Genomic DNA, 12,297 nt, shown 5'->3' with positions numbered 1-12,297 from the left:
TACCCCCCTCTCCCAGCCTTGTCCCTCCCAATTTTCTCCCTCCCTGTCTCCATTTCTCTCTCGCTTACTTTCTCTCTCTCCCTCCTCCTCCTTCCTCCCTCCTCCCTCCTCCCTCTCCCGGTTTTCTCCCTGCATCCTTCTCTCCCTCCCTCCCTCCCTCCTTCCGTCTCTCTCCTCTTTGTCTTCACTAATAGCCACCTTCACTCTCCCTGGCTCCTGGCCACCTCACTGTCCTTTGTCCTTCCCCCCCCAAACCCTGGAGCCGCAGTCAGGCTGAGCCCCTGGGCTCTTGAGGCTGCCCCGAGCCCACGGGAACATTCCTGCTCGCCTTTGTTCTTGCTGGCCCCCTGGTTGCCTGTTCCGGGTCCTGTTTTGAGTGGCTCCTTCACAAAGCGCCCTGGGCATTAAGTAGCGGGGCTTCAGAACAGAGCGGGTTTTCGGGCGCCTGGAAGCCCCTTCCCCAAAGGCTGGTCTTTGGACATAGAAGGGGCTCTCAGGAGCAGGACTGGCCCAGAGAGGATAGCCTGCACCGAGAGAGGGCGTGGCCTTGCGCCTCCTCTTCCCGGCTACCCCCATGATCTCCTAGGAATGGCCCTGAGATCAATTTTTCACATCTCTGCCTTCCAAGTGAGCTGACTCCACAGCTCTCCTGTCTCAGGCGGAGGGGGAGGGGGAGGGGGAAAGACTAAAAGTTAATCAGCAAATTTCAGTTGGCCTGGCAACAGGCCAGGCCACTGAACTGCTTCACACCACCCTGCGCTGGCCCGGCTGCCTCTTAGAAATCACCTCCACCACCGAGGCCCTCCTTGAATGGGGGGGTGGGACTGGAGCCCTGGTTCAAGGTCATGTGAAATTGGCAAGTGTGGTCGCTGCACCATTGTCAGGCCTCCTTGAAAGCTCCTGGTTAGACTGCACACTTGTTACAAGGGTTTTGTTTTTCTCTGTCTTCAATGGGGTGGGGGGGGAGGGGGGAGTCGAAAGAGACAGAAAATGCATTTTTGTTCATTGAAAAATGAGTTTTAATTAAAAAAGGAAAGATCATGGTTAACAGGAGAGGTACTCTAGGCCTGGCGAAGGTCAAACAGCCCAATTGTCCCTGAGAAATGGGCCAGGGGGAGGGGAGAGCACAGAAACTGGAGACTGGAGAGGAGCAGGCTTGCCTCAGATTCCTGGGAAAATTCTATCCTGTGAGAATAAGGGGAAAGGAGAATAGTGAAAAGGAAGAGAATAAGGGGAAAGGAGAATAGTGAAAAGGAAGCCTCTGCAGTCTCTAGCTAGCATGGCTTCTTTGAGAATGGGTCAGTCAAGCCAGACTAAACCGGTTTCCTCTTTTGATGGTGTTACTAGGCTCTCCTAGCCAGGGGAATGTTGTCAGTATTTTGTACCTCGATTTTGAGCAGGCTTTCAGTAACATCTCATGCTTTTCCAGTTGAAAAGATGGCAAGAGATGGGTGAGATGGTAATATGGTGAGAGTGCTACAAAACCAGAACCCAGAGTAGGCCTTAAGGGGAAGGAGGTCTTTAGTGGAGGGCCCTGGAGATCTGTGCTGGTCCCTCTTTTTTTTAAAAAATCAGGTACTTACATTTTATTTATTTTTTTACATGATTCATGTTTTTACTTCCCCCTTCACCACCACCCCCAACCACCCCCATATCCAACACACATTTCCACTGGTTTTAACATGTGTCATCAATCAAGACTTATTTACATATTATTGATAGTTGCATTGGTGTGGTCCTTTCAAGTCTACATCCCCAATCATGTCCGCATCAACCCATGTGTTCAAGCAGTTGTTTTTCTTCTGTGTTTCCACTCCTGTAGTTCTTCCTCTGAATGTGGGTAGCGTTCTTTACCATAAATCCCTCAGAACTGTCCTGTGTCATTGCATTGCTGCCAGTACAGAAGTCCATTACATTCGATTGTGCCACAGTGTATCAGTCTCTGTGTACAATGTTCTTCTGGCTCTGCTCCTTTCACTCTGCATCAATTCCTGGAGGTCTTTCCAGTTCACATAGAATTCCTCCAGTTTGTTATTCCTTTGAGCACAATAGTATTCCATCACCAGCCTATACCACAATTTGTTCAGCCATTCCCCAATTGAAGGGCATATCCTTGTTTTCCAGTTTTTGCCACCACAAAGAGCCCGGCTGTAAATATTTTTGTACAAGTCTGTTTATCTATGATCTCTTTGGGGTACAAACCCATGTGCTGGTCCCTCTTGATGGCAACTTTTATCAGTGACTTAGGTAAAGACATTGAAGACATCCCAAAGCTGGCAGGGTAAATGAACACAGTGGACAAGATTTGGGTTCTACAAAGATCTTGACAGCCTTGAACCTTAGGTTGAATCAAATCAGATGAAATTCAGTAGAGATCATTATACAGTCTGGCACCTGGGTCCTAGGTTCCAATGTGGCCTTAGACACTTCCTAGCTGGGTGACCCTGGGCAAGCCACTTCTCCCCATTTGCCTGACCATTACTGCTCTTCTGCCTAAGGCAGAAGATTCTAAGACAGAAGGTGAGGGTTTAAAATGAAGCTTCCAAAAGAAGCTACAGAATGCCCAGAGGAGCTTAGTCAAGATGGTGATGCTTCTGGAGACCATTCTACATGAGCACCACCTGAAGGAACTGGGGATCTTGAGGCAAGGTAACAAGGCACTGAGTAAGCTAGACACTGAGGATAAAAATACAGACAAAAAGAAAGACAATCATCTACCATTAAGGAGCCCGCAGTCTGATTAGAGGAAGACAGCACACAAAGAGGAGGTGAAACACAGAAGTAGAAAGGGCGAGGGCAAAGAACCCACACAAAGGCATGGTGTCTGAGTCTCCAGAGTCAGAAGCTGAGCCAGGAGGCCAAAAAAAGTTGGCTGGCCTGGGTCCCTTTCCAAAATGGAGACCCCTGGAGGAGCTTATGAATGAGAGAAGGGTGTTCCCAGGATGAAGAGGCCCCACACTCTGTGGGCAGTTCCAGGGTGAGCCAGCTGCTGAGACTTCAGCCTAGAGAACAGCAGGTCCACACAGTAGCCATCTTGAAAGACTCAGAGCCCCATGCTCCTAAACATATAGTTAATATATAAATCGAAGAGTCACAAAGGATCTTAGGGGCCATCAAGTCTATCACCCTACTCCTTCAGATAAGGAAACTGAGGCCCAGGGAGGTTACATTGTTCTACTGAGCCCCACAGAACAGAGCTAGGAGCAGTAGGTACAAGTTGTAAAGAGACCAATTTAGCCTAGATGACAGGAAAGACTTTCAAGTAATTAGAGCTGCCCCCACATGGGATGAGCTCCCTTGGGAGGTAGTGGGTTCTCCTTCACTGATGGTCTTTAAGCAAAAGCAGAACAACCACTTGTCAGGGACTCCTTTGGCAGGATGGCTTAGATTAGATTAAATGGCCACTGAGGTCCCTTCTACTTGGGAAATTATGTGATATTCAGAATTGGTAGGTTGAGGACTTGCCCCTAGGTCTCACATCATCACGCAGTGTCCTTTCCATTTTTTCCAGTGACACAGTCCCTTCTCGCCTCTACCATCCATCTCTTAAAACCTTCCCAATGCCTTTCAACTATGTTTGCTTCTCAGGCCCCCCTGGTTTTCCTGGTCCCTCTGGACAAGATGTTATAGTCAAAGGGGATATTGGGCCTCCAGGACCACCAGGTCAGCCAGGATTGAAAGGTCTCCCAGGGATTCCAGGACCTCAAGGCTTACCAGGTACCTTTCTTTTTCTTTTTCTTTTGGTGGCAGCAGTGGGATTCAAACTCACATACCAGGTACTTTTCCAGAGCTCTGGAGGCTAATTAGTGTGAATCAGTTAATTTAATGAGTGTTCCCTGCGTGGAAATGCCTCCCTGGGCACCCCGCCCCTACCCGGCATACATACACCAGAACCTGGAGCCTGAGAATCCTGAAGTGTTAGATAATTCTAGTATTGTCAGAAGGATGGGTTTCTTGCTTCCCCATCGTCAAATTTCTTTTAGCTCCTTTGCCCATGCTTACTTAGACAAGTCAGTAGTGATCAGGGCGCTCTCTTAGAGGGAGCGTGAGCCAAATTCCAGGGTTGATGCTTTTCTTCCAGTTTCCTCTACCCCAAGGCTGAGCTCCCTCTCTGTAGAGAAGACCTCAGGCCTTCACTGGACTAACTCTCTGGCTACCCAATAGAAGGATGTCCATAGGCAACCCTGAACATGAACTCATGCCCCAAACTGGCTGCAGTATGTCCTGCTTATGAAGTGTCTAGACTGCAGTCATCTCATGTTGTTGGCAGCTCCATGGAAGACAGAGTTGGAAAGGCCTCTAGAGGTCAAGCATCATTTTTACAGAAGAGGAAACCGAGGCCCATGGAGATGAAGTGAGTCGTCCAGAGTCATCCACCAGGCAGAAAGTGTCAGAGGCAGGCCTCAAACTCAGCTCTCCTGCCCTCATATCCAGTGTCCTTGCCACTACACTACACTGCCTTCTTTCTTAAAATTTGGCAGGTATTTATTAATCACCTACGATGTGATAAACCACATAAGGCAGAGAAGACAGTGTGGCATAGTGGATAGAGAGCCATGGAGAGCTGAGTTTGAGGCCTGCCTCTGACACGTGCTGACTGTGTGTGACCATGGGGAAGTCACTCACCCTGATCTCAACATCCCCAGGTGGCTCTCTGTATTCATGGGGGAAGTTTCCTCATTGGGGAGTTCTCCATACCAGTGAAATCACAGGTCCAGCCAACACTAACCATAAGCTAGGTACTGAGGATACAAAGACCAAAGCTCTCTATGCCCTTGAGGAACCGAGGCTCTCTTGGGCAGTTTGGGGTAGGGTGCTTATTTGTTAAGATGGACAAGGTGAGGATCTGAGCCCCTTCCTGGAAACGAAAACTCGAGGACCCAATGGTATCAGATTTCCCCAGCTTAGGACTTGGAGATGACCCCTCTCTCCCCAATTCCTCTTGTCAGCTAGATGGTCTGTGCCAGCCCTTTCATTAAGACGGGACTGAAATGAGATTCCTACATGGCTCCATTGCCCACCTTGGACAACACGTTTCTTTTCTCCATAGGTCCAACTGGCCCTCCAGGAGACCCCGGAAAGAATGGACACCTTGGTGTTAATGGCTCAGTAGGCCACAAAGGAGACCCAGGCCCATCAGGCCAACCAGGTGGGAAGAGGGGGGGCCAGGAGATATTTTTCCATTCAGTATCCATTGGGTTCTTGTTCTGGAAGGAAGCAAGCAGCATCCTTCTGACCTTGTACGGAGGGAATACCATAAGCAAATTGGCCCTTCACTAAGGTCTCCCAGAGCCTTGTCCTTTTTTTGGTTCTAACCAGCTAATGCTATTAAATATGGTGGTTCTGTGGGGTAGCCATGGAGAGGTAGGCAAGGAGAAATTTTTGCTTTGCCAAGATGACTATTTTTTATTTTCGCTGTTACTAACGGATCAAAGGACCATAGATTTAGAGCTGGGGGGGGGGGACTTTGGAAGTCCTCTGGACCAATTCTTTCATCTTACACTTGAGGAAACTAAGGCCCAGAGAGGAAGTGCTACCAGCTAGGATTTAAATCCCGGTCCTCCCACTCCCTCTTGCTTCCCTGGAGTCCTCCTGCCACCAGGCATGTGGCATATAAACACGGAAGGTCAGCACCAATAGAAACAATGCTCGAATCAAGGCAGAGTCCTGGGAGGTGCCCCACACAATTTCTCCCTCCACTTTAGGAACCATGAATGAGGATCAAAGATAGGAAGTACCTTGCCCAAGATGGGAGAAACAGGTTAGAGCCCCATTGCAAAGCTTCCTAAGAATTCATTCTTTTTCAACTTCCCACGTAATGATTATGAAGGCCACGAACAAAGAGAATGAGAATTGGTTCTGCTCACAAGACTAGACCCACTCGTAGCAGGTTGAATAGGACCATTCTCGAAACATCCTCTTATACTGTTCTACTCGTTCAGCGTGCTGCCCTCGGATGGCTTCTACAGTGAGCTGAATTCCGAAGGCTGAGAGGAAATGATTACTTAGCACTGAAATTCTCTGGCAACTACCATGGCTTCCACTTCATCTTTCCTGTGGAATAAATCTGGGTGCATGGAAGAGGCAGTGTTAAGTTGGAAGGATCCTGAGATCTTAGTTTTTTGAGGTAGAAGAGATCTCGAAGGTCATTGAGTTCAATCCTGTCTTTTTACAGATGAGGAAACTGAGCTACCCAGAGGTTAAGACAGAGTCAGGCTCACTCTCTCTTCCAGACTCATCCACATTGGACTCTTCAGACATCCCCTCATTTTCTTCCCCATCCGAATGGTTCCTTTGGTGTTTTCAGAACTTGATACTTGAGAACTTTCCATCCTTCTTGGACTGACTTCCACTAAAGACTTCTCCCCCTTGGGATCCGACCTCTTCTGCCAGCCTGTGCCTAGCTTTCCTCTCCCTTATTCTAAACTCTGGGTCAGCTAGGTGGCACTGCAGAGCTCCAGGCCTGGAGTCAGGAAGACTCCTCTCCCTGAGTTCAAATGCAGACTCAGACACCAACTAGCTGGGTGATCCTGGACAAGCCACTTCGCTTTGTCTGCCTCAGTTTCCTCCCCTGTAAAAATGAGCTGGAGGAGAAGGCAAGCCACTCCAGTGTCTTTGCCAAGAAAACCCCAAATGAGGTCACCAAGAGTTGGACACAACCGAAAAACGACGAAACAAAAACCAGTTGGACAAAACTAAGCAGCACATCCCTGTGGTCTGGCAGTATAAGCAGTATTAGTCCCTCACTTCTCCAAGCACATCTTCCAACTTCTTCTCTGGAATGATCTTGTCCGTTATAATTAATCAGTACCCAGGTACTATTTTTAAATTTGTCATTGTCTCTCATTTCCCTTGTGGTCACACCTGTAAGGACCTGTGAGGTCCACATGGGCAGATTTCAATGGTCTCTGAAACTGGATGAAGAAAAGATGGCCACCTCATTTGAATAGAATGAATTTCCTTGGCCAACCTATGTATTTTATTTTATGCGGCTAATAACGTGATTCTAAGAAGGGTCCAAAGTCTTCATCAGACCACCCAAGGGGTCCAAGACACCTAAAAAAGTTAGGCTCATTTTCCCCAGTTCTTTGCCAATGAGTAATTCTCTAATTCCAGGTAGCCGTGGAGCGGATGGTTCCCCAGGACCAGATGGCTTGCCAGGCCCCCCAGGCCCCCCAGGAACCCTGTCTCTCGCTCATGGATTTCTCATCACACGTCACAGCCAGACCACAGAGATACCACAGTGCCCGGGAGGAACTGTCCAGATCTACAGAGGGTTTTCTCTCCTTTATGTGCAAGGAAACGAGAGGGCCCATGGCCAAGACTTGGGTGAGCTGCTCATCAATTTCTGTGTGAATGATTGTGTTGTCTTTGGTTCTGGAAAGCCACTGGGGTGGGAGTAAGAGGTATCTAGGCTAACACTAGCCAATGAGGGCACAGTTTGACCCCGTTGGTTTTTCAGAACTAAGAAGCCGTTTAAGGGTGACAACGTGTTCCAACTTACAACTACTGATATTTTTGTTTTTAAGGTTAAGTGCCAGGCCCCAAACAACTGCACAGAGAGGGCCCCTTAACTTTGCGTTAGCCGCAAAAGAAACTGTAGGAGGTATTTGGGTGGGTGATGGAGCGGACAGGTGCATTGGCTTTCCCTTTGTCTGTCTGATCTTCAGTCAAGAAAATCTGGGTTCCCAGGCAAGAGGAAGTGGGGTTGGGGCTAACTGCACCAGGCTTATGATGCTTCACATAAGCACATTCATTAGCTTCTCGGCGGGTTATTGGAGACTTCTGAGGCTCCATAAGGCACTGTAGTTACATGCAGTAACATTCTTTGGGAACACTCAGACCCTGGCTAGCTATCCTAGCAGAATGGTTGGGGAAGGGGTTAGAAGGAAGAGAGAGGAAGCGCCAGTGATCTGTTTATATCGGAAGTTAACGAAAGGTCAGGAGGCCCTTTCTGGAATTTTGTCTTAGAAGTTAGGGCCCACGAATTAACTTTGGGACACTGGGCTATCATCTATATTGGGCGGGGAGGTGCCTCTAGCTCAGTACAGTTGCACCTTTTTTAAACCCTTACTCTCCATCTTAGAATCAACTCTAGGTGTCGATTCCAAGGCAGAAGAGCGGTAAGGGCTAGGCAATGGGGGTTAAGTGACTTGCCCAGGGTCACACAACTGGGAAGTGTCTGAGGCCAGATTGGAACCCAGGACCTCCTGTCTCCAAGCCCGGTTCTCTAATCACTGACCTACCTAGCAACTGCCCCACCAACAGTTTATGAAGCTGATCAGAATGAGGGAGGATGAGGAGGGGGTCAGTTCATCCTCTCCTCTCATTCCGCTTTTATCTCTCTCTTTATGCCACCTCCTCTTTTCACTTTGCTCATTCCTGCCCCATTCTCCCCATCCTATTATTTCTATTTGTCATCTAGTTCATAGGATCCTAGAACTAGGACTAGAAGGGACCCCTTATTTTACCAAGGGGGAAGCTGAGACCCAGAGAGAGCAAGGGACTTGCTCAGGGTCACACTTAGGCTCCAAGATCCACAGCTGAGAGGCCAGCTAGTCCAACCCTCTAATTATAGAGGGCCTTGGCTTCTGCCGCTAAATTAAAGGAGGAAAATTCTCCAGAGAGAAGTGACTTGGCCAAGGTGACACAGGAAGTAATAATGGCAGAACTGAGATCTCTAGACTGGAGCTGAAGGCTCCTCACATCACTCTCCTTGTCTTTCATTCTTGTGTCTCTGATTCTTCTTTAGGGACATCTGGCAGCTGCCTCCACCGCTTCAGCACCATGCCTTTCATGTTCTGTAACATCAACAATGTATGCAACTTTGCATCGAGAAATGACTACTCTTACTGGCTGTCCACTCCCAAGCCTGTGCCGATGAACATGGAACCACTGAAGGGACAAGGCATCTTGCCATTCATCAGTCGGTGAGGCCTCGGGACCAGCCCCCAGTCCTCATTCTCCAAAGGCATCTCCCTTAACTGTGGGTCTAACAGTTGGCAGTTCCCACTTGGGTTGGTGCCCAAAGATAAAGGCCTTTCCCTTGAGCTTGGGTTGGGGAGAGAGACAGGACAGTGGCCAGGGACAGAACAGCCTTTGCAATGATCTAATACAAACAGCTCAGCATCCACAATGCAAAGGACGCCTGCTGGGCACGGTATTTGGCCAGTTGATGATAGGAAGTTTCCCGGGCTTGACCCTCAGTTCAGAACCTTGAGGGTAGCTAGCCAAAGACACTCTTGCTGGTCCAAGCCTTACAATGAGACCTCAGATTTTCATCATCGCCACCCATGGCTCGCTCATCCCTCAAGATGCCCAAACCCCTTCGGAATTCGATTTCATTCGCCTGCCCTCCCATTCGTTACCCTCACTCTGAAGTCAGGCTTCTGTCATTTGCCTTAAAACTGTCTCTTTCAAGCTTCCCTGTGTGAGGGGGGAAGTGAAATTGCAGCTATTTTAGGTCTTGGGGAGAAGTAGGAGCTCCTCCCATTCATTTGGGCTTCTTGTGGCCTAGTAGTACCTGGCTGCCCCCTGCTCCGAGGCCTTCTCCAAGGAGAAGGGGCAGAGAGTGGGGGAGGGGGGCTATCTGTCTCTTCCCCGTTCCAGTTAATCAGACAGTATTCTTATCAGCGGTTCAGTGGGACCAAATCTGTCCTCTCCATTTGGGCCCTTTTCACAGCAAGCAATTAGAACACTTCACTAACCAAGTTTGTACACTCATTATGCTGTTGAGTAGACCGAGTAGGCCCAGAAACTTGGGGCAGAGGGCCCAATGCCAGATTTTTGGGAGGACTCTCCTCCCCCTCCTCTCCCCTCCCCGGATTCTCCCCCTTGCCCCCCTCCCCCCGTTTATAGCTTAGGTCATGTGGCGTTACATACAATGAGGGGGTGCTTTTTGTTTCTATTTCCCATAATTCACATCCCACTTCTCTTCAGACCATCGCACACCTGCCCAAGGAGAACTTTCTTCTAGGAGAAGGCAGAGCATGCTCCAGACTCTGACCTTGACCACTGTTCTCCCCTAGGTGCACAGTATGTGAAGCCCCAGCAATGGTGATTGTGATTCACAGTCAGACCACCCAGATCCCCCGGTGCCCACGGGGCTGGGACTCCCTCTGGATTGGCTATTCCTTTATGATGGTATGAAAAAACATCTTTCTTTACATTTGATAGTCACAGAAAATGGCCATTTCCCTGGATCTATAAACAGTTGCCAGGATGGGAAGACGAGAAAACGTAGACCTCCATCTTAGCATGAGTTAGACCACCAGATTCCTTCAAGGAGAAGTGTGTGTGTGTGTGTGTGTGTGTGTGTGTGTGTGTGTGTGCATGCGTGTGCGTGTGCGTGTACACACACAGGTGACAATCCACATGTTGTCTTGTATATCAGTTAAGTGGCTCCCAAGCCCCCTTGGGTGGGCTCCTGTTAATGTGGAGAAGAGAAGACTTGAGGGGAGAGAGGGCTGCCCCCTGGCTTTAAACATCTGAATGATTGTCTTGTGAAAGAGAGGGCAGAATTAGAAGGGAAGAAGGATGGAGGCTTGATTTCAGGAATAACTTCCTGACAACTAAAGCTGTCCCAAACCGGAATGGGCCGCCTCAGGAAGTGGTGAGCTCCTCATCATCGAAGCCGTTCGGGCAGTCAGTAGATGATTGTTGTTCGAGAGGGTTTCTATCACGCTCATCTTCCTATGGCCACATATGTGAGACTGCCTCTGGAAAATTCGATTATAGCAGGTGTGAAAATGCCTGTCAGCTCTAAGGAGCTCTACAAGCAGCCTCTGGGATCAGAGGATCCTGGAGCAGAGCTGGAAGGGGCCTCAGAGGACAGCTCTTCCAGCCCTCTCGTTTCACAGATGAGGGAACTGAGGCCAGGAAGGGGAAATGACTTACTCAAGGTCCCATGTAGGACTCTAGGCCTGGAGTTGGAAGAACCCCCAGGCCAACCCCCTCTTTTTACAGAGGAGGAAACAGGTCCTGGGAGATTAAGTTTTGACTAATATGTAATAAACATCCACCCCCATCATGTCTATTATCAGCATTTGGTGTGCTGTGGGGAAAGTAGACTGATTTCCCCTTTTAATCGGTCATAAGACTTGGATTTAGAGCTGGGAGGGCCCTCAGAGGCCATCCAACCCAACCACCTTCTTTTACACATGAGGAAACTGAGGCCCAGGGACTTACCCTAAATCCCACAGGTAGTAAGTGGCAGAATTGAGATTTGAACTCAGGGTTCAGTCCTTTTTAGAGCACTATGCCGAGTTATCTCAATGGGAGATGGCACTGTCAGCTACCTGAAAGAATCCCTGGGTGTGGCTTTTCTTACTCAGTGATCCAGCCTGCCAGGCACCCCGTGGGGTGGATGTTGTGTAACAGATGGTACAGAACTGTGCCATATTGCTCCCTGTCGGTTTTTTAGCACATGAGTGCTGGTGCAGAGGCCTCTGGCCAGGCCCTGGCCTCTCCTGGTTCCTGTCTAGAAGAATTCCGTTCAGCCCCTTTCATCGAATGCCATGGACGGGGAACGTGCAACTACTATGCCAACTCCTACAGCTTCTGGCTGGCCACCGTGGAGGCGTCAGACATGTTCAGGTGAGGTGCTCCTGGCTTCAGGTTAAAGATCAAAAGCAGCCTTCTGAGCTGGTTAGAAGGCAGGAAACCCAGGGCCAATTGTGACTTGGCTTATTAGGTTGTGATGGTTTACTCTCCCCGGTCCCAGAAAGCACAGGTATCTCCTACTTTGGAGTTGGACTTTGGCCATTAATGAATTTGGCCTTCAGAAATCAGAACAAAGAAAGGTCCTTGGCCAGTAGCACCCAACAAGTTGGCAGCTGAGCCTGCCCGAGGAGTGAGGCTTCCCAGAAAAAGAGACAGAGACATCTGGGCCTCAGAGCACAGAGATAGACATGTGTGCAGAGAACAAAGGCACACACACACACACACACACACACACACACACACACACACACACATGACTAACTGCCTGTTACCTACCTCCACCCAGAGATCTTGGAGGCATCTCAAACTCAACCTGTCCAAAACCGAACTCATTATCTTTCCTCCTAAGCCCATCCTTCTTCCCAGCATCCCTGCTTCTGTTGAGGGAACGAGAGGAGGAAGAGAGGGAAAGAGAGACAAAGGAGGGAAAAAATAGAGACAGAGAGAGACCAAAAGGAAGGAGGGAGAGGGAGAGATGTCGGGGCGGAGGGGAGATAAGAGAGAAGGAAGGAGAGATGGGAGAGAGGAAGCAATGGGGGCGGGAGGGAAGAAGGGATAGGAGAGATATGAGAGAGA

At 49.2% G+C, this 12,297-nt stretch overlaps 1 protein-coding gene across 1 annotated transcript in view; it reads left to right on the top strand.

Annotated features, from left to right (window-relative positions):
* The window catches only part of COL4A5 (collagen type IV alpha 5 chain), a 72,518-nt gene extending 60,568 nt beyond the window's left edge, over nucleotides 1–11,950 (top strand). The window contains exons 8-13 of the mRNA XM_044682884.1: nucleotides 3,589–3,717; nucleotides 5,051–5,149; nucleotides 7,117–7,329; nucleotides 8,753–8,930; nucleotides 10,029–10,143; nucleotides 11,423–11,950. Coding sequence (XP_044538819.1) covers nucleotides 3,589–3,717; nucleotides 5,051–5,149; nucleotides 7,117–7,329; nucleotides 8,753–8,930; nucleotides 10,029–10,143; nucleotides 11,423–11,599 — 911 coding nt within the window. The 3' untranslated portion in view covers nucleotides 11,600–11,950. The remainder of the gene's footprint in view (nucleotides 1–3,588; nucleotides 3,718–5,050; nucleotides 5,150–7,116; nucleotides 7,330–8,752; nucleotides 8,931–10,028; nucleotides 10,144–11,422) is intronic.
* Nucleotides 11,951–12,297: the final 347 nt, after the last annotated feature.

Source organism: Gracilinanus agilis, chromosome X (genome assembly GCF_016433145.1).
Source record: "Gracilinanus agilis isolate LMUSP501 chromosome X, AgileGrace, whole genome shotgun sequence".
NCBI lineage: Eukaryota > Metazoa > Chordata > Mammalia > Didelphimorphia > Didelphidae > Gracilinanus > Gracilinanus agilis.
This window is presented reverse-complemented; position numbering and strand designations above follow the sequence as displayed.